The sequence below is a fragment of the Mustela putorius genome, unplaced genomic scaffold (genome assembly GCF_011764305.1).
Source record: "Mustela putorius furo isolate JIRA1106 unplaced genomic scaffold, ASM1176430v1.1 tig00003962_pilon_pilon_pilon, whole genome shotgun sequence".
In the NCBI taxonomy this organism is placed as follows: Eukaryota; Metazoa; Chordata; class Mammalia; order Carnivora; family Mustelidae; genus Mustela; species Mustela putorius.
This window is the reverse complement of record NW_025422106.1, coordinates 22,112,017-22,135,825: the sequence shown is the minus strand read 5'-3', so window position 1 is coordinate 22,135,825 and position 23,809 is coordinate 22,112,017. Positions and strand designations below refer to the sequence as shown.

The window sequence follows — 23,809 nt, the reverse complement described above, 5'->3', positions numbered from 1 at the left end:
AATCACTAAATTCTACACCTGAAACTAATATTGCACTGTATGTTAATGAGCTGAAAGTTAAATAAAACCTTGGGGGAAGAAAGTGTAAAGAAGCAAAATAAACATTTGGTGAAGACTCATTACATTAGAGACAGGCCTTTTTTTAACTGGTGTGATGTAATTATGTCCTTCCAAACTCCAGAGCCTCGTCCCTTCCCACATCACCCATATGATTCTGGTGGGGGCTGCCAGTTACTGTAAACTCCTCCACCCCCCGCCCCTGGCTGGGGAGGCATATCTCAGGATAGACTAAGAAGATCTCTCTTGGGTTTTCCAAATTGAAACAAGAAGGAAAGATTCTTTTTTAGTTACTAAGCATCTGGCTTGCTCTGAGGAGAGAGCCTATCTTAAGCTGGAAGGACCAAGCCGAAGTGTAAAGGGAAGCAGACATGAGGACTGCAAAGAGGGAGAACATGAGAGAGCCCTGATGGTATCGAATTCCTGGTTCTGGCCATCCTGGAAGCCAGCCTGACTCCTGTCCTTCATTTTGGTCACATGAGTCAATCAATTCCCTTTTCTGCCCAAGGAAGTTTGAGATGGACTTTTGCCACTCACAAGCAAGGCTCTTGAGTTGGGATTATGGGAAAATATGTCCCCAGTTGGCTTAATAGCTAACTAAATATGTTTTTTTAAAAGATTTTATTTATTTATTTGACAGAGAAAGACACAGTGAGAGAGGACACACAAACAGGGGGAGTAGGAGCAGGAGAAGCGGGCTTCCCGCAGAGCAGGGAGCCCGATGTGGGGCCCAATCCCAGGACCCGGGGTTCATGACCTGAGCCAAAGGCAGATGCCTAACGAATGAGCCACCCAGGTGCCCCTAATTTTAAAATATTAGTAAGACGGGGGTGCCTGTGTGGTTCAGTTGATTAAGCATCTGCCTTTGGCTCAGGTCATGATCTCAGGGTCCTGAGATCGAGTACCACTCAGGCTCCCTCCTCAGCAGGGTGTCTGCTTCTCCCTCTCCCTTTCCCTCTTGCTCTCTCTCTCTCCAAAAATATTAGCAAGACAAGAATATCTAGAAACACTATTAGAGTTCTAACACTGCCCAACCTTGCTTACCTGCGTTGGGCCTGGCTCAATGAAGTATGTCGTGATTGTGGTAATGTCAGATGTGATGTCACAGAGCCAGCCAATGCCTGTGATCACGACATGCAGGATATGCTCCCTGCTGTGCACATAGTGATAAGCAGTGCTGAAGACATTGGCGACACCCTATAGAGACAGAACATTTTCATTGTCTTTTCTTTTCAAATTAACAAAGTAATTAAGGCATCAACTGGATTATCTTATAAAATTAATGATAATCTATTTCCAAAAAATTATTCATCAGTTCTCAAAAAGCAGTGTTCCAGATTCTACTACACAAAAAAGATCTCAAGAAATCAAAGGTGTAAGCAGAGATCTACTGTAAGACCCACATAATTTATGTTTCCTGATAATCATCCAGTGAAATCTGTGATATGTATCATCAGAGAACAGAGTCAGAAGAACAAGGTAAAGTTTGAAATGAAGAATAATATTTAAAAGCCAGGAATTAATGCCAGCCTTGGACAGATGGGTAGGAGCTCCCTTGATAGGATTTTTATGTGGCTTCTGTCATCAGATCGGTAGTACAGGCTGTGCTCTGTTCCAAGGCCTGCAACATGTCAGATTATACAGTCTTCTCATAGACATAAAGAGCCTGTTCCACAGAGAAGGGATAGGAAGTCCTTAGAACCCATCTGTTGTCTTGTTGTCAAGAGACTCTAGGATTTCTTTCCATTCAGTTTTCCCTCCCTTCCCCTGTGGTCCTCTGCACAACTCCTTATGTTCCACATGAATGAAAACATATGGTTGTCTTTCTCTGATTGGCTGCTGCTGCTCCTGCTGCTAATAATAATAATAATAATAATAATGATAATAATAATAATAGACTCTAGGAACCACAAATCTTTCACAACTATGTGAATTTTATAATAGGACCCAAGGCATCTCAGGGTAACCCAGGAGACTTTACCTCCAGGGGCTGGAGAGTCTCCCCCCCCACCACATAATACTTTATTTTCACAATGTTACTTCATTCTTGGCATGCAATGAAACAAAGTCCCAAACATAAATGGCCAACTACCTTGACCTAGAGATCAATGTCACACCTGAACATGTCTCGGTATTATATTGAAAGCATAAATGTTAACTCCTTACTCTGTATCAGAGGCACTGTGTCAGTTGTTATGGGATACAACATCCCGCCCCCCCCCCCACGCTTTGTACTTAGGAGAGCAGCAACAGTGTGTCCCAGGAGCTAAGTAGCACTGTGAGCCCAGGCAGTATAAGAGAATCAATTTAAAATTCATTTTGAGGAGTGCCTGGGTGACTCAGTGGGTTAAGCCTCTGCCTTCAGCTCAGGTCATGATCTCCAGGTCCTGGGATGGAGCCCTGCATCAGGCTCTCTGCTCAGCAGGGAGCCTGCTTCCCTACGTGTCTCACCGCCTGCCTTTCTGCCTATTTGTGGTCTCTGTCTGTCAAATAAATAAAAAAAAAACCTTAAAAAAATTCATTTTGACATGTTCTCTAACAAGGCTATCTGTAATCCCCCCACTGATAACTCCATTCTCCTCCATCTTCTTAGGTCCAATGAGAGTGAATATTATCAAACAGATCCAGAGAAAAAGGTTCTACCACATTCCTCAATTATACATCCAGGAAACAGGAAGAGAAAATTTTATTTATTTATTTTTAAAGATTTTATTATTCATTTGAGAGAGAGAAAGTGTAAGCAGGGGGAGGGGCAGAGGGAAAAGGAGAGAATCTCAACCAGACTCCACGCTGAACCTCATATGGGGCTTGATCCCATGACCACAAGATCATGACCTGGACCGAAGCTAAGAGTGGGACGCTCAGTTGACTGAGCCATTGATGTGCCCCGGGAAGAGAAACTTTTAAATCCTGGTAAATAAACATAAAGAGGTAGGGGCTTAGAGGAGAATGAGTGATAAAAAAGCCTAGCCTGGGGACGCCTGGGTGGCTCAGTTGGTTGAGCAGCTGCCTTCGGCTCGGGTCATGATCCCGGCGTCCTGGGATCGAGTCCCATAACGGGCTTCTTGCTCCGCAGGGAGCCTGCTTCTCCGTCTGACTCTGCCTTCCACTCTGTCTGCCTGTGCTCGCTCTCGCTCGCTCTCTCTGACAAATAAATAAAATCTTAAAAAAAAAAAGCCTAGCCTGGTGGTGGGTATTAAGGAGGGCACATATTGCATGGAACACTGGGTGTGATGTATAAACAATGAATCTTGGAACAGTGAAAAAATAAAATAAAGTTTAAATATCCAAAAAAAAAAAAAAAAAAAAGCCTAGCAAGTTCCTGATTGCTGCTATATCTCAGGCGATCACCTCTGTAAAGGCTTTCAATCTTCCTTCTTTGCAATTCCTATTCATAAAACCAAATTAAAATGTTTGTAGAAATGGTCCATTTATTGCCTTAAAAGTACCCATCTTTTCTGTGATCTAATTAGAAAACATGCATACTCAAGACACATTTAGCCTTTTTCATTCATTCTTCATTCTCAAAAATCATAACATCACATCAAACCAAGAGCCATGGGAATGCATTTGTGGTAAGTAAAAGATTTCTAGGTTCCCCTATTAATAAAACATAAATGTGTACCTTTTCAAGGCTCATTCCTACTTTGTGGGTCTTAATTAGTAGTCTAATGGTTGGATTTCAGTCCTACAGCATAAAGTGCTGTTCCTATGATTAGTGCAATGGGACATGAATTGGCAATCTCCCCCAGAGAGACTGAGGCATAGACGGGCAACTGAGGCTGAGGGTTCTTCCATGTGTAATGGGGAACCTCTCTGAAAACAGATACACACAAGAACAGTAGGATGACACTATCTATATATACAGCTTTACTCTCATCTGGTTTTAGGTTTTGTTTTTAAAAAATATAGAAAGAGAGGCAATCCTACCATTGTTCTTGAAGAATTCCTCCATAACTTACCTGATAGAATCTGATCTCATGAGGTACAAAGATGTTAATTTTTTGGGGATCTTTTAGGGTGTCAATAGCCATGACCCCAAAGATCCTCATATGTGCATCCTGAAGAGGCAGAGCCAGGAATGATCCATTTTGATCACTCTTCTTGACAGAAGTGTTCCAGAAAAAGATGTTCCCATGGTGCTGAACTTGGGGCACGTGTATTGGCTTTCCTTCATCCACTACTGTAAAGCTGAGGAATAGGAATATGAAGACGGTAGAAAGGCCCAGGAAAGGCTTTAGATGAAACTGTGCAGGAAATTAAATAAATTCTCCATTCGTAGTTATTGGGATTGTATGTCAGAGAAGTGGACTCATGAGATTGCTGGTTTGGAGAGTCTGACTTGAGAAAAAGACTTAAAAAATGAGCTTAGATCATAACAGGGTAAACACATACAAACAGGATGCCGGAGATATAACATATAAAGCAGGCAGAATTAATGGTGCTGATGTTGTGAAGCAGAGTCCCCGAGTCCCAGAGTGCCTGGGAGTGAGTGCTAGAAACGACCAGGTGAAATTACTCGAGACTAACAACCCATCACCTCCCACTCCAGGAGCATTGGTGACCTGAGGCATTTCTCTAGTGGGCAGATAACTAGGATTTCAATACTCATTTACTTCAGAAAGGGAATTATTTTTTTAGAAGGGTAAAACCAACCTCCTCATAAATTCTTACCTGATTCCCTCCATGTCCCGGTAGAGCACTCTGTTCAGTACAAATGGGGCATCATCTAAAGTACAAGCTACGTTCCTCAACAGGACTTGCCCTCTGTCAGGCAGTAGTAGGTTTTCTTCTAAGAGGGAAATGTGAGCACTGATCTTCTTACTCCCATGGGCTTCAGCGTCCTATGGCAAAATGTTTCTGACCACGTATTTGCCAATAGCCAAAGAGCTATTATTTTAATCATGCCTCTTCATTAGCCTGTTTGAGCATCTGACCCCAATAATTACCATTCATGGGCAGTGGGGAAAAGGCTGGCACCACAGCTGTCTCCCAAATCTGAGTCTTAATGAGTGGAATCAATTTCTTTTATGTCAACTAAACTGGTTTACTTAAAAAAAAAAAATAGGGGGTGCCTGGGTGGCTCAGTTGTTAAGCCTCTGCCTTCAGCTTAGGTCATGATCCCAGGATCCTGGGATTGAGCCCCACTTCAGGCTCCCTGCTCAGTGGGGAGCCTGTTTCTCCCTCCCCCACTCCCTTTGCTTGTATTTCCTCTCTGGCTGTGTGTCTCTCTGTCAAATAAATAAATACAATCTTTTTAAAAAATCTCTCCTCTTACTCAAATTTAGAAGTTTAAAACTTGGATCCCTTTAAACTATAGTCATATTGTCTGATCTTCAGTTAAAAGTATTTATTTTGGAAGACTAGGGCAAGAATATGGCTTCATTTCACTCGTATTTCTTGAGTAGATTTTCACCATCTACTATGAAGTGAATGTAGAAAAAAATGCTCTCAAAGAATTCTTAACATAGTTTGGCTATGACATTTGATTTATGTTGAGGAAAAATTCCTTGGGGCCCCAGATTACAGACTTTATGCAACTACTCTTTTGAATTCAAATATCTGAAAATTCTCTGTACCTAAGATATTATGATGTTATTAACAAGACTATGTGTTAATACATATATTGAGCATGTCTGTAAGTTGGGGACATGAAAGATGCTTTCCTTGATCTCTGTCTCCTCTTTCTATATATTTAGGTTTGCTTTACTTTCTCCTCCCCCCCCGCCTTTATTCTGTCTTTTCTACAAAAAAGATCTATAGAGTAACGAACAAAAATGTACCACAGCTCTCTGAAGCAAGTTGGGAGTGATAACCTCTTTTCTAGATCAGTCTTCTGCTCCTGGGCACACCATTTCAAACTACATTGGATAATTCAGCCATTCAGTAAATGAGTCCTTTAAGTGTTGCAGTGTGACTCCAGGTTCCCTGGACTAGTGGAATCTGTGACATATATAGAAGATAGCCATGCTATTTCTGCCTGGGAGGAGCAGCCAGCTGGGAGTCTTGGAGAGGATGGCAAGGCTGTGGGCAGTGGTCCCATCAAAGGCATGTGTTTTAAGTGACACGATTCTATAAGATTCTATAATAGTATCCGTGTGTTTCTAGGCAGTGCTATGAAATATTGTGTGATGTGGGATCCTCCTTTATATGACTTTATGATTTAAATAGTACTTTTTGAAACCAACTCCCGAAACATCATGCAAGGGAAATGTGGCTTGAAGTGCCTGCACATCTCCTTACGGGTATTTTTCAGTATTAGTCTATTTTCTGCTCTAATCTTATTTGACTCTCAGCACAAATGAAATTAGGAATCACAAGACATGATTCTGTCTTTTATACCTTTCCTCTCTACTTCTACGTTCCCAACCTACGATCCTTCCAGTTGCCTCTTTCCTAGGCTTTGGGTCATTGTGACGTTTGGGAATGAATACAACTTCTATAGCAGTACCCAGTGATTTTTCAAGAGAATGTCAAATGCTCCCTGTGCAACCACTGAGCATCACCTACTATGAGGACGTCTCTCCTTTTATATATCACCTTAGGAAAACCTACCTGGGTGAGGGCATTAAAAGTCTCCGTGTACACTGGTTCCAAGGACACCCCACTTGTCTCGGCAGCACGTTGGATCTGGTATAGCCACTTCCGTCTGGCACAATTCCTCAAATTCTCAATATGGCTCCTTTCTAAAGTATTCATCAGAAACTCCACAACACTTTCCAGAACATGATCTTCATTGCCTCTGAGTTCAGATACAACCAATTCTATGTATTTCTGAAACTGTTTTAAAGACAACCTCACTTCTTGGTTAGGGTGTGGCTTTGGAAATTGGATGTGTAGTTTGGCTAAAAGACATAAATGTAAAACCAAGAACTAATCAAAGGTTTGCTTATCTATGGGGGAAATTTTCATTCCTCTTTTATAGCTGACTGAAGCCCCTGACAACTGCTCACCATGGAAAACCAGGTATCTCAAAGGCATCTCAAAGCCCAACAGAACACCTACAGTGACTTCCTGTATTGAGCTCAAGATGTCCTGTGTCATCTTCCCTGTTTCTGTTTTGCTTTTTTAAAAAAAATTTATTATTTTTAATTATTTTTTATTTTTTGAGAGATTGAGAGACACTCAGGAGAGTGGGGGGAGGGGTAAAGGAAGAGGGAGACAGAGAATCTTAACCAGGCTCCACACCAGCTGGATGTGGGGTTTGATCTCACAACCTTGAGATCATAGCCTGAACCAAAATTGGCTGTTGGATGCTTAATCAACTGAGCCACCTTGGTGCCCCTCTGTTTTGTTTTTTTAACTCCACCACACTCAGCAGTGGGGGAAACACCAGGGTCAAGTTTGCCTCCTCCCTACTTTTTACCTCCCATATCCAATAGGGCACTTAATCCTATCCTGTTAGCCTTTGGCAATATATCTTGTTTCCATTTCTCTCCATTCCTGTTACCATAATCCCAAACCAGTATTAATCATTTTATACATAATTAGATTACTAAGAGTAAGGCTCAATACATATTTATAAAATTAAATTAAAACACAACTTGTGACCAAAAAAAGCATTATCAACCCTCTAAATACAGAGAACAAATTGATGGTTGCCAGAGGGAAGGTGGATAGCGGAATGGACAGAAAGGGTGAAGAGGAGTGGGAGATACAGACTTCTAGTTGTAGAATGAATAAGTCACAGGAATTAAAGGCATAGCATAGGGAATATAGTTGATGATACTGTAATAGTGCTATGTGGTGACAGTGGCTACCCTTAAGGTGAGCATAACATAATGTATGAAGTTGGATCACCATGTTGTACACCTGAAACTAATGTAACATTGTGTGTCAACTATATACAAAACATTTTTTTAATAAATAAATAACATACAACTAGAATGAACCTCAAAGGTACAAGTCAAACTTATGGCTTTTATTAATCATGGCATTTAAATAATCATAAACACACCCCCAACTATTCTAAACAATACCTAGTAAAAAGATAGCAACAGGCAAAAATGAAACACAACTTGCATCATACAATTCCCTGGTTCAAAGTCCTACCACATTCAGTGACAGATGACAGCTACACTTGAGGTGAGCATAGCATAAAGTATGCAGAAGCTAAATCACTATGTTATACAACTGAATCTAATCACTCCACTATCTCCATTCTACTTATGGTCCTGACCATGCCTTGCACACTTCTGCATCCATACCTTTTATTTTTTTTAATTGTACAATTACTAATGTGTTACCACACCTGGACAATACCAATAGCACATCTATAGCCTGACCTTGTTCCATCCCCTGTCTCCCCACACCCCAACCAACATCCTGAAATTTCGCTTTTGCTTTATTCTTCCTTTCCTTTACCCAATAGTGTTATTGTGTATGTGTGTGTGTATATGCTTCTAAACAATATACTTCTAAATTAGTTTTGTCTATTGGTAAACTTCAGAAAAAGGACATCATGCTATATGTAGCTTTCTGGGACTTACTTTTTTATTCCACATCATGCTACCAAATCCACCCATGTTGTTCTTCTGGCTGGGACTCATTCATTTCCACCACTACATAGTATGTCATTTTGTGAACCTACTGCCATGGATTTATTCTCCTGTCTGTGGGCATGCAGGCTGTCTCCAGGGTTTGCCCTTATGAGCAGTGCTGTGACCATTTTTATACATGTCTCCCGGAGCACACGTGTAAGTTTCTTTGACACTTATTATAAACTATATGTTATATATTATTATAAATAAATCATAGGGTATGTGCCCTTCTCATTTAAATTTTAATTTCAAAATCTCTCCTTCCTGAAGAAGTCTTCTACCACAATTTCTTCTTCCCTTGGAAGACAAGCAGCTATTCTTTTTTTTTTTTTTCAATAACACATAATGAATGTATTATTTGTTTTAAGGGTACAGGTCTGTGACTTATCAGTCTTACACAATTCATAGCCCTCACCACAGCATATACCCTCCCCAGTGCCCATCCCCCAGCCACCCCATCCCTTCCACCCCACCTGCTCCCAGCGACCCTCAGTTTGTTTCCTGAGATTAAGAGTCTCTTATGTTTTATCTCCCTCTCTGGTTTCATATTGTTTCATTTTTCCCTCCCTTCCCCTATTATCCTCCGTTTTGTTTCTCAAATTCCTCATGTCAGAGAGATCATATGATAATTGTCTTTCTCCGATTGATTTCTTTCATTTAGCATAGTACCCTCTAGCTCCATCCACGTTGTTGCAAATGGCAAGATTTCATTTTTTTCTTTCTTTTTTTTTTTATAAACATATATTTTTATCCCCAGGGGTACACGTCTGTGAATCGCCAGGTTTACACACTTCACAGCACTCACCATAGAATTTCACATACCCTCCCCAATGTCCATAACCCCACTCCCCTTCTCTCGACCCCCCTCCCCCCAGCAACCTTCAGTTTGTTTTGTGAGATCAAGAGTCACTTATGGTTTGTTTCCCTCCCAATCCCATCTTGTTTCATTTATTCTTCTCCTACCCCCTTAACCCCCCATGTTGCATCTCCACTTCCTCATATCAGGGAGATCATATGATAGTTGTCTTTCTCCAATTGACTTATTTCTCTAAGCGTGATACCCTCTAGTTCCATCCACGTTGTCGCAAATAGCAAGATGTCATTTCTTTTTTTTTTTTTTAAGATTTTATTTATTTATTTGACAGACAGAGATCACAAGCAGGCAGAGAGGCAGGCAGAGAGAGAGGGGAGGAAGCAGGTTCCCTGCAGAGCAGAGAGCCCGATGCGGGGCTCGATCCCAGGGCCCTGGGATCATGACCTGAGCCGAAGGCAGAGGCTTTAACCCACTGAGCCACCCAGGCGCCCCAAGATGTCATTTCTTTTGATGGCTGCATAGTATTTCATTGTGTGTGTGTGTGTGTGTGTGTGTGTGTGTACCGCATCTTTATTCATTCATCTGTTGATGGACATCTAGGCTCTTTCTATAGTTTTGCTATTGTGGACATGACAAGTTGCCATTCTGTATCAGTCCCAATTTTCCCTCTGCCTTTAAGAAAATATATTTTTTTAAGAAAACATAAAAATATTTCATAAAAAATCTTTTATTTATAAAATAAAAATTTATAAATTGTATAGTAGATTCTAGGAGATGGGTATATAGGTGCTCACTGTAAAATACTTTGAACTTTGCTGTATGTCTGAAAAAATTTTTTAAGATTTTTGAGAGAGAGTGAACAAGCGAGCACATGAGTGAGGGGAGGGGCAGAGGGAGAGATTGAGCAGACTGTGTGGACCCTGGCATGGGGCTCAATCTCACAACCCTGAGATCATGACCTGAGTCAAAAACAAGAGTCCAATGTTTAACCAACTAAGCCACCCAGGTGCCCCTGATATTTTTCATAATAGAATATAGGAGGGGGCCCCTAGGTGGCTCAGTTGGTTAAGTGTCTGCCTTTGGCTCAGGTCAGGATCCCAGGATCCTGGGCTTGAGCCCCACATGCGGCTCCCTGCTCCGTGGGAAGCCTGCTTTCTCCCTCTCCCTCTGCTATTCCCCCTGCTTGTGCTCTCTGGCTCTCTCTATCTCTCTGTCAAATAAATAAATAACATCTTAAAAACAACAACAACAACGTTGGAGGGAAGAGGAGGGCATGGCCAGACTGAAAGGACTCTCAATCAGTCAAATCTGGGACAACAGGAACATTAAAATAAATAGTGATAGTGTTGGATCACAGCCTATTGGGTAACATAGGAAACCATGAATACATATTGTTATAATAAATGAACAAAAAGTTTGGCAAGAAAGGGAATTATTCTGGGGGGCCTGGCTGGTTCAGTGGGTAGAGAATTCAACTTCATCTTGGGGTTGTAAGTTCAAGCACCTGGTGCAGGGACTTAAAAATACTTAAAAAAATATTTTAAAATTTACTTAAAAATAAAATCTTAAAAAAGGGGGATATTTCTATGGTTTCAAAGTACAACCACTAAAACCTCATTAATTACAAAGGGAAAAAGTAATTTTTAAATGGTAGGTACTGGGCGCCTGGGTGGCTCAGTTGGTTGGATGACTGCCTTCGGCTCAGGTCATGATCCTGGAGTCCCGGGATCGAGTCCCACATCAGGCTCCCAGCTCCATGGGGAGTCTGCTTCTCCCTCTGACCTCCTCGCTCATGTTCTCTCTCACTGTCTCTCTCTCAAATAAATAAATAAAATCTTTAAATGGTAGGGACTGACAGATACCACTTAAAAAAAAAATTCCAGTGTAGTTAACATATATGCACCCCTATGTGTACAATATAGTGATTCAACAATTCCGTATGTTACTCAGGGCTCATCAAGATAAGTGTACTCTTTAATCCCTTTCACCTATTTCCCCCATCCCCTCACCCACCTTCCCTCTGCTAACCATCCGTTTATTCTCTAGAGTCAAGAATCTGTTTTTTGATTCGTTTCTCCCCCACCCTTTTGTTTTGTCTCTTAAATGCCACAGTGAGTGAAATTATATGGTATTTGTCTTTCTCTGGCTGACCTATTTCACTTAGCATAATACTCTCTAGCTCCACCCATGTTGTTGCAAATAGCAAGATTTTATTCTTTTTTATGTCTGAATAATCTTCCATTGTATGTATATGTGTGTGTATATATATCCCATCTTCTTTATCCATCCATCTATCAGTGGACATTTGGGTTGCTTCCATAGTTTGGCTGTTGTAAATGATGCTGTAATAAACATAGGGGTGCATATATCTTTTTGAACTAGTGTTTTTGTATTATTTGGGTAAATACCCAGCAGAGTGATCATAGGGTAGTTCTATTTTTCATTTTTTGAGGAGCCTCTACAGATATCATGTTATTATCATGAGACTTCTGCTAAGATTCAAGGAGAAAATATAGCGTCACTTACATGATATTTCTGCTAAAGGTGAATAATCTGAATTTAATCATGAGGAAATGTTAGACAAAGCTAAAAGGACATACTAAAAACAACCAGCCTATAATCTTCAAAAATGTCAAAGTCATGGCAATCAAGGAAAGGCTGAGGAGTTTCTTAGAGATTCCTTGTTCCAGAGTGAAAAAATAGCAGTTTCTTTGTCCAGTTTTCAGTTTCTTTAAAAAAAAAATCATCATGTGAGTTTTTCAATGAGATTTTCTAAATAAACATGGTTCTTAAGTGTTCAAGATCTCTGGAATATGGTGACAAAATGCATTACTAAAATGTTATAACTTTAAGAAAGTTAAATGTCCTACTTAAATGGAAACTTACATAGGGGTGTCTGGGTGGCTCAGTTGGTTAGGCAACTAACTCTTGATTTCAGCTCAGGTCTTGATCTTAGGTCAGGAAAGACCCATGCTGGGTTCCTCGCTGAGGGTAGAGCCTACTTAAAAAAATAAAACTTATATATTGAGGCAGATCTAATAGAAAATTAAAAGTTGTATATATCCAACAAATGTTAATAGCTATTCCTTGGGAAATAATGAGGAAAGAGTTATTTATTCCATTAAATTCTACAGTAGAGGCAGATCACATGTTTTACAGCTTTTGTATGCAATATTTCTTCTCAGAAGATTAGGCTGTATTAGGAATAAAAAGGGGAAAATTGCTGGCTAAAAGTTTCAAGTTGCCCCTTCCATATAAAAAACTTGCATTTTGAGGATACCAGCAGAAAAATTTATAGAAATTTCTAATTCTGTGGCTTTATCCTATTTCTCCAATTTTTATCCAATTTTTAATCCTTGACACTGAAATAGATAAGAAGGATAGAGCAAAACAAAACAAAACAAAACCAACAAAGATCTATTTGAAGATTTGTTGATCAGTTATTAGCTAATGTTTGAATTTAGAATGTTCTTCCTTTTCTAAGGAAGCTAAATCTGCCTTTCTTCTTCCATATGGTTATCAGCTCAGCAATCATCTCCTCAGGCCAGGTGGCTACCAATATGTGTTCAGAGAGAATCATTTTGTATAAACCTACCCTTGGAGAGAATAATTTGTTCTTCCTGCTTGCAAAAATTTATTTGGCAGCAGATTCTGCCTCCTCATTACTTTCCTCCTTCTCATCTACTGGGATTAACCCATTACATTTTATGCTTTCTACCTACCCCTATTGCTGTAGTTCAGTCATACGTATTGGAATTTCCTTATAATATCATCCTCAGGTTTCTTAAATTCTAGAAATCATCATTTCTAACTCCTTCCTTTTACAAATGAGTACACCTGGATCTGTTGAGGTGCAGTACCTTGGTTTTGGTCATGTGACCACTAAAATTTTCTTTTGTTTTACATATTTATTTGAGGCAGAGGAAGAGGGAAAGGCCTACTCCCTGCTGAGTGGGGAGCCTGATGTGGGGTTCCATCCAAGGACCTTAGGATCATGATCTGAGCCAAAGGCAGATGCTTAGACAACTGAGCCACCCAGAAACCACTGGCCATGTGACCATTAAGTGAAAGATCCAGCATTGGAACCCAGCTCTCCTGACCATTGTGTAGTGTTCTTTTCTCTATAGAACATGGTTCTGTATTATGAAATTTGCCTTCCTTTTAAGTGGAAACCACCTCATTGTGCCCTTTGAAGCTTAATTCTTTGGATGTAGTCTAAGACAAGTAGTGTAGTACAATGTAAAGTTTGGAGAAGACATAGTGAATGAAGAACACATGACAACTGATAAACTTAGGTACACTTGAAGGTCAGTGAATACAACAACTTTGAAAGGGTTGAAGAACTTAACTAACTCTGATCATTCTCTTCTGTCATTCACTGTATACTTTAAGAATTGGAAATCTAGTATGTAAAAGTCACCAGATAAATCTTTAAACCCAGTGGAAGCAAAATGGTTTATACTGGAATCTAATCAAATAAATGAGGGAAATTCTTATACTGGAATAAGAATTTTAGTAACTTTTGATTGGGAAGTATTGATCAGAAGAGATAAATGTAGTATAGGGAATGAAAAGTCATTAAGAAAAAAAGTCATTGAGCATAATTAAGTGGTTAAATTGTTAAATTCAGGAGAAACTTACAAACCAGCCCTACTTGAGAGGTGAAACAGACCTTGTACAGGTAAAGAGATACAATAAGAAGAGAAAATATGCAGAGGTGAGGAAATTTTGGGATTTTTTTTTAAACCTTAAGAGTGAGGGTAGCTAGGTACACAGAGGGGATCTAAAAATGTAGAATTAAGGTCTTGGGAAAAGCACCGTATGACACATTCCACTCCAGACAGTTCTGTTTTCTACACTTCCCATTAGCAATGCATGAAGGTTCTACCTTCTTTACATCCTTGATAACACTTATTATTTTTCTATTTTTAAAAATTTTTATTTTTTTAATTTCTTTTCAGTGTTCCAGAATTCATTGTTCATGCACTACACCCAGTGCTCCATGCAATATGTGCCCTCCATAATACCCACCACCAGGCTCACCCAACCTCCCACCCCTCGCCCCTCCAAAATTGTTTTTGGGTTGTTTTTCAGAGTCCACAGTCTCTCATGGTTCATCTCCCCCTCCAATAAAATTATAACCATAGAGCATAAGCAACAAAAGCAAAAGTAAATAAGTGGGAATACCTGAAGCTAAAAGGTTTCTGCACAAAAAAAGAAGCAAACAACAAAATGAAAAGGAAACCTGCAGAATAGGAGGAGATACTTGTAAATCATAAATCTGATAAGGGATTAATCAAAATATATAAGGAACTCATACAACTAGATAGAAAAAAAAGACATTAAAAAATGGGCAAAGAAACTGAATAGATGTATTTCCAAAGACATGCAGATGACCAAAAGGTGCATGAAAAGATACTCAACATCACTAACAATTAGAGAAATGCAAATCAAAACCACAATGAAATATCATCTCACACCTGTCAGAATGGCAGTGTCGAAAACACAAGAGATAATAAGTGTTGTCAAGGATGTGGAGAAGAGGGAACACTTGTGCACTGTTGGTGGGAATGTAAATTGGTATAATCACTAGGAAAAACATTATGGAGGTTCCTCAAAACATTAAAAATAGAATTGCCATATTATCTAGCAATTCCACTTTTAAGTATCTAATGAAAAAAAATGAAATCACTATCTCGAAGAGATATCTGTACCACCATGTTCATAGCAGAATTATTCATGATAGTCAAGATATGAAAAAACCTAAGTGTCCATCAATGAATGAATGGATAAAGAAAATGTGATTCCTACACACACACAACACACACACACACACACACGAATATCATTTCATCATGAAAAAGATGGAGTGCTGCCATGAATGGATCTTGAAGCTATTATGCTGAGTGAAATCAGAGAGAGAAAGACAAATACTATATGATATCATTAACATGTTGAATCTAAAAAAGCCAAACTCGGAGTATAAAATGGTGGTTCTTAGGGGTTGGAGGTGGAGGAGATGGGGGAATGCTGGTCAAAGGGTATAAACATCCTTTTATTAAAAAGGTTTTTAAAAATTTATTTGAGAGAGCATGCATACAAGCAGGGGGAAAGGCAAAGGGAGAGGGAAAGAATCTCAAGCAGACTCCACACTGAGTGCAGTGCCCAACCTGGAGCTCATTCCTATGACACTGAGATCATGACCTGGATGCTTAACTGACTGAACCAGGCAGATGTCCCAAAGGGCATAAACTTTTATTAAAAGATGGATACATTCTGTGGATCTAATATACAGCATGGTGATTATACTGTATTATATACTTAAAAGCTGCTAAGAGAGTAGATTTTTTTCTTTTTTCTTTTTTATTTATTTTCAGCATAACAGTATTCATTATTTTTGCACCACACCCAGTGCTCCATGCAATCCGTGCCCTCTATAATACCCACCACCTGGTACCCCGACCTCCCACCCCCCCCTTCAAAACCCTCAGATTGTTTTTCAGAGTCCAAAGTCTCTCATGGTTCACCTGTCCTTCCAATTTCCCCCAACTTCCTTCTCCTAACTCCCCATGTCCTCCATGCTATTTGTTATGCTCCACAAATAAGTGAAACCATAATGATAATTGACTCTCTCTGCTTGACTTATTTCACTCAGCATAATCTCTTCCAGTCCTGTCCATGTTGCTACAAAAGTTGGGTATTCATCCTTTCTGATGGAGGCATAATACTCCATAGTGTATATGGACCACATCTTCCTTATCCATTCGTCCGTTGAAGGGCATCTTGGTTCTTTCCACAGTTTGGTGACCGTGGCCATTGCTGCTATAAACATTGGGGTACAGATGGCCCTTCTTTTCACTACATCTGTATCATTGGGGTAAATACCCAGTAGTGCAATGGCAGGGTCATAGGGAAGTTCTATTTTTAATTTCTTGAGGAATCTCCACACTGTTCTCCAAAGAGGCTGCACCAACTTGCATTCCCACCAACAGTGGAAGAGGGTTCCCCTTTCTCCACATCCTCTCCAACACATGTTGTTTCCTGTCTTGCTAATTTTGGCCATTCTAACTGGTGTAAGGTGATATCTCAATGTGGTTTTAATTTGAATCTCCCTGATAGCTAGTGATGATGAACATTTTTTCATGTGTCTGATAGCCATTTGTATGTCTTCATTGGAGAAGTGTCTGTTCATATCTTCTGCCCATTTTTTGATATGATTGTCTGTTTTGTGTGTGTTGAGTTTGAGGAGTTCTTTATAGATCCTGGATATCAACCTTTTGTCTGTACTGTCATTTGCAAATATCTTCTCCCATTCCATGGGTTGCCTCTTTGTTTTCTTGACTGTTTCCTTTGCTGTGCAGAAGCTTTTGATTTTGATGAAGTCCCAAAAGTTCATCTTCGCTTTTGTTTCCTTTGCCTTTGGAGACATATCTTGAAAGAAGTTGCTGTGGCTGATATCGAAGAGATTACTGCCTATGTTCTCCTCTAGGATTCTAATGGATTCCTATCTCACATTGAGGTCTTTTATCCATTTTGAGTTTATCTTTGTGTATGGTGTAAAAGAATGGTCCAGTTTTATTCTTCTACATATAGCTGCCCAGTTTTCCCAGCACCATTTATTGAAGAAACTGTTTTTTTTTCCACTGTATATTTTTTCCTGTTTTGTCGAAGATTATTTCACCATAGAGTTGAGGGTTCATATCTGGGCTCTCTACTCTGTTCCACTGGTCTATGTGTCTGTTTTTATGCCAGTACCATGCTGTTTTGGTGATCACAGCTTTGTAGTAAAGCTTGAAATCAGGTAACGTGATACCCCCCGTTTTATTTTATTTTTTCCACATTTCCTTAGCGATTCGGGGTCTCTTCTGATTCCATACAAATTTTAGGATTATTTGCTCCAGCTCTTTGAAGAATACTGGTGGAATTTTGATCAGAATAGCATTAAAAGTATAGATTGCTCTAGGCAGTATAGACATTTTAACAATGTTTATTCTTCTGATCCAAGAGCATGGAATGGTCTTCCATCTTTTTGTGTCTTCTTCAATTTCTTTCATGAGTGTTCTGTAGTTCCTCGAATACAGATCCTTTACCTCTTTGGTTAGATTTATTCCCAGGTATCTTATGGTTCTTGGTGCTATCGTAAATGCAATCGATTCTCCAATTTCCCTTTCTGTATTTTCATTATTAGTGTATAAGAAAGCCACTGATTTCTGTACATTGACTTTTTATCCTGCCACGTTGCTAAATTGTTGTATGAGTTCTAGTAGTTTGGGGGTGGAGTCTTTTGGGTTTTCCATATAAAGAATCATGTCATCTACAAAGAGAGAGAGTTTGACTTCTTCATTACCAATTTGGATACCTTTTACTTCTCTTTGTTGTCTGATTGCTGTTACTAGGACTTCTAATACTATATTGAACAAGAGTGGTGAAAGTGGGCATCCTTGTCGTGTTCCTGATCTCAACAGGAAGGCTGCAAGCTTTTTCCCATTGAGGATGATATTTGCTGTGGGTCTTTCATAGATAGATTTGATGAAGTTCAGGAATGTTCCCTCTATTCCTATACTTTGAAGCGTTTTAATCAGGAACAGATGCTGGATTTTGTCAAATGCTTTTTCTGCATCGATTGAGAGGACCATGTGCTTCTTCTCTCTTCTCTTATTAATTTGTTCTACCACATACATTGATTTGCGAATGTTGAAACATCCTTGTAGCCCAGGGATGAATCCCACCTGATCATGGTGGATAATCTTTTTAATGTGCTGTTGGATCCTGTTTGCTAGGATCTTATTAAGAATCTTAGCATCCATATTCATCAGTGATATTGGTCTGAAATTCTCCTTTTTGGTAGGGTCTTTGCCTGGTTTGGGGATCAAGGTAATGCTGGCTTCATAGAAAGAGTCTGGAAGTTTTCCTTCTGCTTCAATTTTTTGAAACAGCTTCAGGAGAATAGGTGTTATTTCTTCTTTGAAAGTTTGGTAGAATTCCCCAGGGAATCCATCAGGTCCTGGGCTCTTGTTTTTTGGGAGGTTTTTGATCACTGCTTCAATCTCATAACTAGATATTGGTCTATTCAGGTTGTCGATTTCTTCCTAGTTCAATTTTGGGAGTTTATAATTTTCCAGGAATGCATCCATTTCATCTAGGTTGCTTAGCTTATTGGCATATAACTGTTGATAATAATTTCTGATGATTGTTTCTACTTCCTTGGTGTTCATTGTGATCTCTCCCTTTTCATTCATAATTTTATGAATTTGAGCTTTCTCTCTTTTCTTTTGGATTAGTGTGGCCAATGGTTTATCGATCTTATTGATTCTTTCAAAAAACCAGCTTCTAGTTTCATTGATACGTTCTACTGTATCTCTGGTTTCTACCTCATTGATCTCAGCTCTAATCTTGATTATTTCCCTTCTTATGTGTGGAGTTGGTTTGATTTGTTGTTGATTCTCCGGTTCTTTAAGGTGTAGAGAGAGCTGGTGTGTTCTGGATTTTTCAATTTTTTTGAGGAATGCTTGGATGGCTATGTATTTCCCCTTTAGGACCGTCTTTGCTGTATCCCATAGGTTTTGGACCAAAGTGTCTTCATTCTCATTGGTTTCCATGAATTGTTTCAGTTCTTCTTTGATCTCCTGGTTGATCCAAGCATTCTTTTTTTTTTTTTTTTTTTTTTATTTATTTTTTTTAATATAATTTTTTATTTTTTATAAACATGTATTTTTATCCCCAGTGGTACAGGTCTGTGAATCACCAGGTTTACACACTTCACAGCACTCACCAAAGCACATACCCTCCCCAATGTCCATAATACCACCCCCTTCTCCCAAACCCCCTCCCCCCAGCAACCCTCAGTTTGTTTTATGAGATTAAGAGTGTTGCAACATGGGGGCTTAAGTGGGTACGAGAAGAATAAATGATCCAAGCATTCTTAAGCAAGGTGGTCTTTAGCTTCCAGGTGTTTGAGTTCCTTTTGAACTTTTCCTTGTGATTGAGCTCCAATTTCAAAGCACTGTGATCTGAGAATGTGCAGGGAATAATCTCAGTCTTTTGGTATCAGTTGAGTCCTGATTTGTGACCCAGTATGTGGTCTATTCTGGAAAAGGTTCCATGTGCACTTGAGAAAAATGAGTATTCTGTTGTTTTAGGGTGGAATGTTCTGTATATATCTATGAGGTCCATCTGGTCCAATGTGTCATTCAATGCTCTTGTTTCTTTATTGATTTTCTGCTTCAATGATCTATTTCTGAGAGAGGCGTGTTAAGATCTCCAACAATTAGTGTATTCATATCAATATGACTCTTTATCTTGATTAACAGTTTTCTTATGTAATTGACTGCTCCCATATTGGAGGCATAGATATTTACAATTGTTAGATCATCTTGGTGGATAGTCCCTTCAAGAATGATGTAGTGTCCTTCTGTATCTCTGACTACAGTCTTTAGTTTAAAATCTAATTTGTCTGATATGAGAATCGCTACCCCGGCCTTCTTTTGAGGCCCATTGGCATGAAAGATGCTTCTCCATCCCTTCACTTTCAGTCTGGGTGTATCTTTAGGTTCAAAATGGGTCTCTTGTAAAGACAACATATGGATGGGTCCTGTCGTTTTATCCAGTCTGCAACCCTGTGCCATTTTATGGGAGCATATAGGCCATTCACATTGAGGGTGATTATTGATAGATACGTTTTTATTGACATTGTGTTACTTTTTGGAGTCTTTCTTTCTGTAGATTGTCTCTATATTTCTGTTCAATGCTATTCTTGGGATTTTTCCTCTTTTATAGAACCCCCTTAATATTTCCTGCAGTATCGGCTTGGTGGTTACATAGTCTTTTAAACCTTGCCGGTCTTGGAAACTTTTTATCTCTCCATCCATTTTGAATGTCAGTCTTGCTGGATAAAGTATTCTTGGCTGCATGTTCTTCTCATTCAGTGCCCTGAATATATCTTGCCAGCCCTTTCTGGCTTGCCAGGTATCTGTGGACAGGTCTGACGTTATTCTGATGGGCTTTCCTCTACGTAAGGATCTTCTTTGTCCTAGCTGCTTTCAAGAGGTTCTGCCTACAATTATAATTCTTCATTCTTACTATTAGGTGTCTCGAGGACTTTCGAGAATCTGTAATCTTGGGGGGAAACCGTTCGGCCTCTAGTACATGAACGCTGGTTCCATTCATGAGATTCGGAAAATTTTCATGAAAAACTTGTTCCATTATATCTTCTAGACTTCTTTCTTTCTCCTCCCCTTCAGGGATTCCAATAATTCTGACGTTGGAATGTTTCATGGCATCATTTATTTCCCTGATTCTGTTTTCGTGGCTTCTAAGCTGTTTGTTCCAGGCTTCCTCCTGATCCTTTCTCTCTATCTGTTTGTCCTCCAGATCACTAATTCTATCTTCTGTCTCAGTTACTCTAGCTTTGAGAGAATTTAGATTAGACTGGAACTCATTGAGAGCATTGTGAAGCTCATCCCTGGTAGCTTTCAGCTCTTCCCTAACATTGAAAACATGATCTCTGGTCATTTTCAGTTCGGCCCTAATCAATTCCGTTTGGTCACCCATGGCTTTCTCCAACCTAGCTATTGCTTGGATAATTGTTAGCCTGAATTCTCTTTCCAACATATTGTCTATGTTGATAGCCATTAGCTCTGTTGCAGAAGGCTCATCCTCTGTATTTTTCTTCTGTTGGGCATTCCTCCTCCTAGTCATTTTGGTGAGAGATGGCTGAACAGGTGTAGCTGGATGTATCGACCATGGTGCAGTCAAGGTGCACCCTGGAACGCTTCTGAGCAATCAGGGTTCCCCACCCAAATGAGAGGAAAAAGAAAAGGAAAAGAAAAAAAGAGAGAGAGAGAGACAGGAACGAAAGTTGAGATAAAAGAGAAGGTTCAGCCCAAATGGGCCCCAAGGTAAGATTTATGAAGTATACAAACAGACACAGACAAACAAAAAGACTGATAAAAGTATATGACAAGAGAAAAAAATAATGTATATATATTTGCATATATATATATATATATATATATATATATGCAAATAAAGGAAGAACCTCGTCAAAAAGAACCCCGAGTGTAAGATTTATAGACTATCAGAACAAACACAAAAACACAGAAACACTGGTGGAAGAAAAAGATGGGAGAGTGGTTGTAAATTCTCAGTGTGGGTGAGGAAGGTTGTTTTGATTCTTCCTGGATATATCTTGATATCTTTGTTAAAGGACTCAACTTTCCTAAGATAAAGGGGGATTAGGAATTGGTTTACCTATAGGGGTGGCATTGATTGGGGAAAGAGGATTATCTTGAAGCTTAACTCTATATGAATATTAGAAAATAAAAATTTAAAAAAGGAATAAACTAGACTAAACTAAACTAAAATTTAAAAAAAAGAAATTTAAAAAATAGAAATGCAAAAGGAAAACACAGGTGTATGTATCAAAAAGTTCAGGTTAGAAGGTTATTATGGAATTTGATGTACTGGACATCTCACTGTGATGGTAAATAGGTTAAAAATTATCTATATAATAATAAAAATTATCTATATAAAAAAATGAGCCAGAATAGTGGGAACAAATTAATAATAAAAATTGTCCTATGAAGTAGTGGTTGTTGTTCTCTTGTCATCTTTTTTTTTTTTTCTTCCTTTCCTGGTTGCTTTTCTGGGGGAGGGGCCTGCCACGTGGGTTTTCAGTCAATGATGTTCTCTGAGTTAAGTCCTCCCACCCCCCTCAAGGGTGGTGGGCTCTGAGGAAACTGTTTTTTTCAGGCTTTTGTTCTCTGGAGGTTTTTATATTTGTTCACTTTTGTTTTTCTCTCTCGCCTTGATCCAAAACCATGGGAGCAGCGGCTGTCTGGGCAGCTCCAGACTGCCAGAGAAGTTCCAAGCAGTGATCACACACTGAGATTTTCCCGCTGGCCCGGTCTGGGAGTGCCTGGTCTTTCCCGGTCCAAGAGACCGGGCTGGTGCCTGTGCGCACCTCTCTCAGGGGAGGGTGCGGGGCATGACCGGACTCTGATGGGAAGGCAGGGCACTCGCGTGGGGACTGCAAAAAGGCTGTGCTTCTGTTGGCTGGCGAGGCTCCCAGGCCCTTACGGGAGCCAGGCCCCACACGCTCTCAGGCACGCTGGTGGTTCAGGGACCAAGACCTGGTTTCTCTGCCACACTCTCTCTGGCTCTGCGCCAGGGGTGGCTGTCCTGGGTCTGGGGACTTAAGCTCCTGACCCTAACACCCTGATTCCCACAATTTCCCCCGTGATCCTTTGCTCTTTTTGAATGCTTTCTACCAGACTCCCGAGTTAATGCTGGTCCCCAGACGCAGGGCACTCTCATATTCGGATATTACTTTCCAATGGGTCGCCTCTGGTGGTTCCCTCCCCCTTTTGTTTATCTTCCGACATCAGTCTGACTTTCCCACTCTGCTTTACCTGCCCACTGGCATCTTCTACCCGGTTGAGATCCAGATGTGTATAATTCTGATCTCAGGCTGATTTCGTGGGTGATCGGAGTTCTTTGGAAGGTAATCAGCTCACTTTCGGGTACAGGTTGAAAGGGCACCTCCTCCTACTTTCCCCCCCATCTTGTCTCTTCTAAGAGAGTAGATCTTAAACGTTCTCAGTACAAAAAAGAAATGGTAATTGTGAAGTGACAGAGGTGTTAATGCCACGGCGGTAATCATTTTGCAGTATATAAATGTATCAAGTCAACACACTGTACACCTTAAACTTATACAATGTTCTATGTTAATTATATCTCAATAAAGCTGGAAAAAAAGGATAGCCATACTAATAGGTGTGAAGTGGTGTCTTGTGGTTTTAGAACCAGAGTTTTAACTGTATATGTCATAGTACTGGAAAATTTGAAGCAAGTTGTTCCCACAGCTTTAATAAGAAAATCCTTATCTTTTTACCTTTCTTCATAGATTCTTTTTCCATACCCTCCTTGTATGTGTACAAGACTTCATCAACTTCCTTCAGATCCAGGAAGCCTGAGCCGTCATTGTCCCACTTCTGAAACACAGCTTCTAGGAGAAGTTCCCGTCGGGCTCTGGAAGCATTTTGTCTAGCCTAGAATAGAAACAGGGTAACAGCAGTGTCCACAACTATGGAAAGAACCTAGATGTCCATCAATAGATGAATGGATAAAGAAGATGTGGTATATATATATACAATGTAAAAACTATGCAACCATCAAAAACCCTAAATCTTGCCATTTGCAATGACATGGATGGAACTAGAAGGTATTATGCTGGATGAAATCAATCAGAGAAAGACAATTATCATATGATCTCTCTGATATGAGGAATTTGAGAGGCAGGGTGGGGGGTCGTGGGAGGTAGGGAGGGAAAAAGTGAAACAAGATGGGATAGGGAGGGAGACAAACCATAAGAGACTCTCAATCTCACAGAACAAATAGG

At 39.8% G+C, this 23,809-nt stretch overlaps 1 protein-coding gene across 2 annotated transcripts in view; it reads right to left on the bottom strand.

The window, feature by feature from the left end:
• The window catches only part of EFCAB5 (EF-hand calcium binding domain 5), a 163,097-nt gene that overhangs the window by 25,563 nt on the left and 113,725 nt on the right, over positions 1–23,809 (bottom strand). For both annotated transcript variants that reach the window (XM_045070255.1, XM_045070256.1), the window contains 5 exons: positions 23,303–23,459; positions 6,613–6,902; positions 4,732–4,901; positions 4,020–4,248; positions 1,102–1,254 (listed from right to left, as the gene is read on the bottom strand). In XM_045070255.1, coding sequence (XP_044926190.1) covers positions 1,102–1,254; positions 4,020–4,248; positions 4,732–4,901; positions 6,613–6,902; positions 23,303–23,459 — 999 coding nt within the window. The remainder of the gene's footprint in view (positions 1–1,101; positions 1,255–4,019; positions 4,249–4,731; positions 4,902–6,612; positions 6,903–23,302; positions 23,460–23,809) is intronic.